Here is a 6,500-nt window from a genome sequence, read left to right as displayed (position 1 = left end):
GAATGCTATTGACGGTCGTTTTCTTATTTGCCTTTGTTTTGTGGAGACGCTGAACAGTCAGATGTTGGAAAACTTACATGTTTCCTTCCTACAGTATGTATATGTGAAAAGCATATAAAAGTGTGATACTATAGGCAATTTGAATTATTTTTTAACTGTGAGAAATTTTCAATTCGAAATAAGTTCATAATTCTTTACTTATAAACTAATCTTAATTAATGATTACAGAGTTAAATTAGAGTATTTTATTAAAAATTGTAATTCAAAGTTATATTAATTTAGGTTTAAATAAGTCTTTTATTCCTGCAAATATATCACTTTTTTATTATAATTTTTGTAATTTTTTTTATTTGGATTTAGCCTCTATAAAATCAGTGACATTGACTTTGACCTATAACATCAAATCAACATTACAAAAACAGATTTTTGGGACATGTGGCTCTATAAATGCACAACAACATATTATCTTTTATGATATATTAAAAATTTAAAAATTTTATATTATTAATTAATGAATTTATTAATTATCAGTTAATAATTAATATTATTTTATAAAAAAAATATAAATAGAAATTGAAAGTGCGGTTTATGGGTTTTTGGAAAATCCATATTTTTCTGTAAGGTCTTTTTTTGTAATTTTTAATTTGACATTAAGGATTAAAATCAATCGTCTCTGATTTACAAGGATGAAATTTAAACAAAAAAAAATTATGAGGATTAAAATAAAAATGTGAAATATTTGCAGGGATAAAAATATATTTAAATTTTAAATTTATTATTGAATTTATTACTCCAAAAACTCAGTAATTATTATGCATTTTAATTTTTTCACATATGTTGTGACGTTGAATGTTGCTAATAGTTATGCATTACACTGAATTTTTTATTCCACAATTACATTTCATCATAAAAATGAAAACTTATCAACTAACCTATGTTTGCTTTCAGATTTTAAAAGTGTTTAAAATGTGTGTTTGGTTCTACGGTGAGAAAAATTGATTTTAATAGAATAGTGAGAAAAATTGATTTTAATAGAATTGATCTTAACTAAAAATTAGTTGAATGTAAATTGATTTATGGGCAGTCAGTGCAGATATAGTAAACATAAGTGATTCATATAAATCAAATTTTTTAGATAGTTTGAATTAAAATTAAATTTGAATGTGTATTTACTAAAATGAATTTTATTTAAATTTAGAGTTAAACATTTCATTTCATTTCTATTTTTATTTATTAATAATGATTTAAATATATTTGCATTATTAAATATAACATAATTGTATGAGTTAGTAAAAAAATTCAATAAAAAGCATGTATTATATTATAAACAAAATTTAATGGCACACTTTATTAAACACAACTAGCTATCTATTCTTAATAGTTTAGTTTTGTATTATTTCATTTTGACAAAGTATTAGATCTCCACTTTATTAAGAGGTTTGTTTAGTCAGTTAGATTTTTGTTCTCTATGAGTTTTAATTCACTCTCAATATATATAAAGAGAGAGAAACCAAATTAAAAAAAAGAGGGAGATAACTTTTTCTAATCAACAAATGATGTACTTTAGGAATATGAATATTGAATATGAATTCACTAACATGGTATCGGTAACAAAACACATAATGCATTCTCGCTCATCCACTTCATTATGCGCTCTCACTTGTTCTCTCTAATTAGTTTCTTCCTTTGCGGTGTTGTTCTTTCTCATTATTTGCGACGGAGGAATCAAACCCATAAACTTTTTCTTCTTCATCTGATCCATATCAGATTCATCAACATATCAAGAAATCTCTAAATCGCAATCGCAACTACCAAAATGATATGCTTGATCCCTACTTTATGCACCCTAGTGACACTCCCGAGCTCACTCTTGTTTCTCCGCCTTTCAAAAACCAACTTCCGCACATGGTCTCACGCAATGCTCGTTGCCCTCCGCTCCAAGAAAAAACCGAATTTCGTTCTTGGAACCCTAAATCGTCCTCCTAATTCAAACCGGATTTCAATTGCTTGGGATAGATGTAATACCATGTCATGTCATGGATAACAAATTCTTTTGATACTGACATTGCCTAGAGCATTATGTGGATGAAATCTACAACTGACATATGAAAGGAATTGAAAAATAGATATCATCAAGGTGATGTCTTTCGTATCTCTGATTTGCAAGAAGAAATGCACTTCATCATGGTGACTCCACTAATACTAATCACTTCACAACTTTAAAGAAGTTTTGGAAAGAACTAGACAATTTTCGTCCCCTCTCTACCTGTTCATGTAACCCTAAGTGTTCTTGCAACTTGTTACCCAAATTCGTGATTATAGAAACAACGATTATGTCATTAGATTTCTTAAAGGTCTAAACGAACAATATTCACCTGTTCGATCTCAAATAATGTTGATGGATCCCCTCCCTAACATTACCAAAGTTTTCTCTATGCTCATCCAACAAGAAAGGCAGTTCTTTAATCCTACTGACGAGGTAAAATCTGTTACTGTCGTTTCTAATTATGGGCGTGGTTTTGGTCGTGGCTCTGCTCTCGGTGGTGGACGTAACTCTGGTGGTTATGGACGTGGCTACAAGGTGTGTAGTCATTGCAATAAACATGGCCACGCCATCAACATATGCTATAAAAAACCTGGTTATCCGCCTAACTACCCGAGACCATATTCTGCCACTTCCAACAATTGTTCTTCTGCTAATCAACATCATGATACTGATGATCATGCTGATGAATATGATAATTACATTGTTGATGTTGGTTCACAAAGTTTCACTTTGGATCAACAAAAGGCCTTACTAGCATTACTACAAGCTTCTCGCGCTTCTACTTCTGACACGATCAATCACATTCAGAACTCTTCTTCATCTGTTTTGGGTAATCCTTCATCTCATCATGTTTTGAATTTATTTTTTCAATTATTCTTGGCTCCTTGACACATGTGTCACTGATCACATATGTTTTTCTACTAATATGTTTCAATCTTTTAAACATATTCCACCCATTTCAATAAAATTGTCTAATGGCTCCATGGTTATTGCTCAGTTTTCTGGCAATTTTTTTTTTTGTTTTAATAATATGTTTTATCTTACTGATGTACTTTACTTACCTCAATTCACTACCAATCTAATTTATGTCCCTAGGTTAACTAGTTCTCTTAACTGCAATATTATTTTTCATGCCATTAATTGTGTGATACAAGACAACATCTCCCAACAGATGATTGGTACGTCTAATATTCAACATGGATTATATTTGCTTAATTTTCCCAAATTATATGTTTCTAATGTTTCTTCTATTTCTTGTAATTTTTGTTCAACTTTGCTTTCTAGTATTCATAATGTCCTAGGAACCAACTGTAATATCTGGAACTTTCAGCTTGAACATCTTTCTTTGGATACTTTGCAACTTCTTAATAAGCAATTTTCTTTTGTTCATATTAATAAAAGTCATTCCCCATGTGACATATGTTTATATGCCAAACAAAAATGATTGCCTTTTTCTCCAAGTGTTTCATGTTCTGATGCTTGTTTTGATCTTATTCATATGGATATTTGGGGACCTTATCCTATAGTTAATTCTACTTCGCAGCAACCAAATCCTTTCCTTGTTGGCAATGAACTTGTCTGTGATGATTTTCACAATATGACATCCCCTCCCTTGTCCCTTGCATTTTGCTCTACTGCTTCTTTGAAAAATTATACAGGTTTTGCAGCTGCCATTTCACCTACTCACCATGATCAATATGTTGATGGAAAATCTGACTCAACTGCTGATTTGGTTACGGATGGCTCAAATTTTGCACCTACCGTTTCTCCTATAGTGCATTACTCCTAGGAGGAGAGGCAAGACTACTCATTCTCCTTCATATCTTAAATATTTTCATTGTTACATGTTAAAGGGTAATTTATATATTAATTTGTCCTCATCTAACAACAATCAAAGTATTACCTATACATTATCTAATTACATATGTTATGATAACTTGTCTGATTCCCACAAGTTTTTTTCTTTAACTCTTTCCACCTTAAAAGAACCCACTTCTTATTCGAAATCTATGAAAGGCTCCAATTGGAGACTTGCAATAGCCTCTGAACTTCAGTCTCTTTTGAATAATCATATTTGGGATCTAACCTCTTTACCTCCAAATAAAAAGGTGATCGGATGCAAGTGGATTTTTAAATTAAAATTTCATGCTATGTTCATATTGAGCGCTACAAGGCTCGCCTTGTTGCTAAGGGTTACACTTAAACTGAGGGTCTTGATTATTTAGACACTTTCAATCCAATTTTGAAAATGAGTAAATTTATTACTTTATGTGGTTGCCATTAGTAATTGGTTTTTATTTCAACTTGACATAAACACAACTTTTCTCCATGGAGATCTTAATGAAGATGTTTACATGAAGGTTCCTCTTGGTCTTGATGTTTCTAATACAAATCTTGTTTGCAAACTCAAAAGATTCCTTTATGGATTAAAACAAGCAAGTAGGCAGAGGAATACCAAATTATGATATTCTTTAACACAATTTGGTTTTGTTCAATCTAAATCTGATTACTCCCTATTTACTTGCTCTACTTTGGCCGGTTTTACCGTCATTCTTATTTATGTTGACGATCTTTTCTTGCTTGTGACATTACTGAAATTTAATTAATTAAATCCTCTTTGCAATATGTTTTTAGTATTAAAGATCTTGGTATTGTTAAAGGTTTTCTTGATTTTGAAATAGCTCGCAATACCAATGGTATTTCCTTGTGTCTGAGGAAATACTATTTGGTTCTTCTTGCCGAAATTGGCTTGGAAGGTTCAAAACCTTGTTGTACACCAATGGATGCCAATTATCTAGTACCATCGACCAACCCCTTTCTAATGCCACTGATTTTAGAAAATTGATTGCCCAACTTTTATATCTCACAAATACTCGTTCTAATATATCTTTCTTTGTTTGCAGGTCAATCCAATTTATGTCTACACCAACAGATCTGCACCTACAAGTTATGTTTTGTGTTGTCCAATTTCTCAAAAACAATCCTGGTAAAGTACTTTTCTTCATTGCAAACTCTACTTTCAGTATCAAAGGCTTTTGTGACTTTGACTGGGGTGTGTGTCAAGACACTAGAAGATCAATCACAAATTTTGTCTTCTTTCTTGGTACTTTGTTAATTACTTGGAAAAGTAAGAAACAAACGACTATTTCTCGTTTTCAACAGAAGCAGACTATCGTATGCTCGCTCAAGCTACGTGTGAAACATAATGGCTTATGTATTTACTACACGAACTACATGTTTCTCATCCAAAACTAGTTCTATATTGTGACAACAAATTTGCCCTTCATGTCACTTCAATTCCCATTTTTCACGAACGAACCAAACACATTGAAATAGATTGTCATATCGTTAGAGATAAAATTTGAGATGGAATTCTTCACTTAATGTCGATTCCTTCTTTTGAACAAACTGCAGACATCTTTACAAAAGCATTACACCCATTCCCTTACTTACGTCTTTTGTCCGAACTCAAAATGTTGTATATCCCTTTCAGTTTGACGAGGTATATTAAACATAACTAGCTATCTATCGTTATTAGTTTAGTTTTGTATTATTTCAGTTTGACAAAGTCTTAGACCTCCACTTTATTAGGAGGTTTGTTTAGGTAGTTAGACATTTGTTCTCTTTGAGTTTTTTTCTTCCTATTTGGTTCACTCTCGAGAACCAAATTAGAAAAGAGAGTGAGAACTTTTTCTAATTAATCAATGAGGTATTTCAAAAATATAAATGTTGAGTATGAGTTTCACTATCACACTTTTAAATTAGCATAAAGGTTAATGAAATATAATATATTAAAAAGGAATTTAAATAAAAGTATAAAAAGGAGTTTAAATTAAACAAAGTATTTTAAATAAACGTGCTTAAATATAAAGCACAAGTAAATATCAAGAGTATGTGAAAGACATATAATCAAAGATTTTAAATACAGTTGTACACAATTTTCGTAAGTTATATGTCAAAAGAGTTATTTATTTGTTTTTTATACTAATCTTATTTCAGTTGTGTTAAATATTAAATATAACTACAATTTCTAGTAGAAATTTATATAAGATTTCACCAAATGGTAAAAATATAACTCTTTCAGTTAAATATCTTATACATGTGTCGTTCTAATAAATTATATTATATTAGTAATGATAAAAAAGTTGAAATAAAATTATATTGAAGACTCTGTAAAGTTGTATAACTAAAAATATAATAAACCATCAATACAAAATTGATATTTTAAGACATGGTATAATAGAGTATAAAAAGTTGTCTAATATAAGCCGACTCAAACTTTTTTGAATTCTAACGCAAACTCTAAAGTAAGATTTCAATAAAAAATAGAACTATTTTATGCTAATAACACTATTTATTGATGATTTTAAATAAATTTTCATATAAAAAATTTTATAATTAAATATATCAATTATTCTATTTTTTTCACACTTAAGATGCCTTTTAACTGATA

At 30.0% G+C, this 6,500-nt stretch overlaps 1 protein-coding gene across 1 annotated transcript in view; it reads left to right on the top strand.

Annotated features, from left to right (window-relative positions):
* LOC101513492 (membrin-11-like) overlaps positions 1-215 on the top strand; it is a 4,382-nt gene extending 4,167 nt beyond the window's left edge. The window contains exon 5 of the mRNA XM_073368253.1: positions 5-215. Within this exon, the coding sequence (XP_073224354.1) occupies positions 5-53 (49 nt within the window). The 3' untranslated portion in view covers positions 54-215. The remainder of the gene's footprint in view (positions 1-4) is intronic.
* The last annotated feature ends 6,285 nt before the right edge of the window (positions 216-6,500 follow it).

The sequence above is a fragment of the Cicer arietinum genome, chromosome 5, assembly GCF_000331145.2.
Source record: "Cicer arietinum cultivar CDC Frontier isolate Library 1 chromosome 5, Cicar.CDCFrontier_v2.0, whole genome shotgun sequence".
NCBI lineage: Eukaryota > Viridiplantae > Streptophyta > Magnoliopsida > Fabales > Fabaceae > Cicer > Cicer arietinum.
This window is presented reverse-complemented; position numbering and strand designations above follow the sequence as displayed.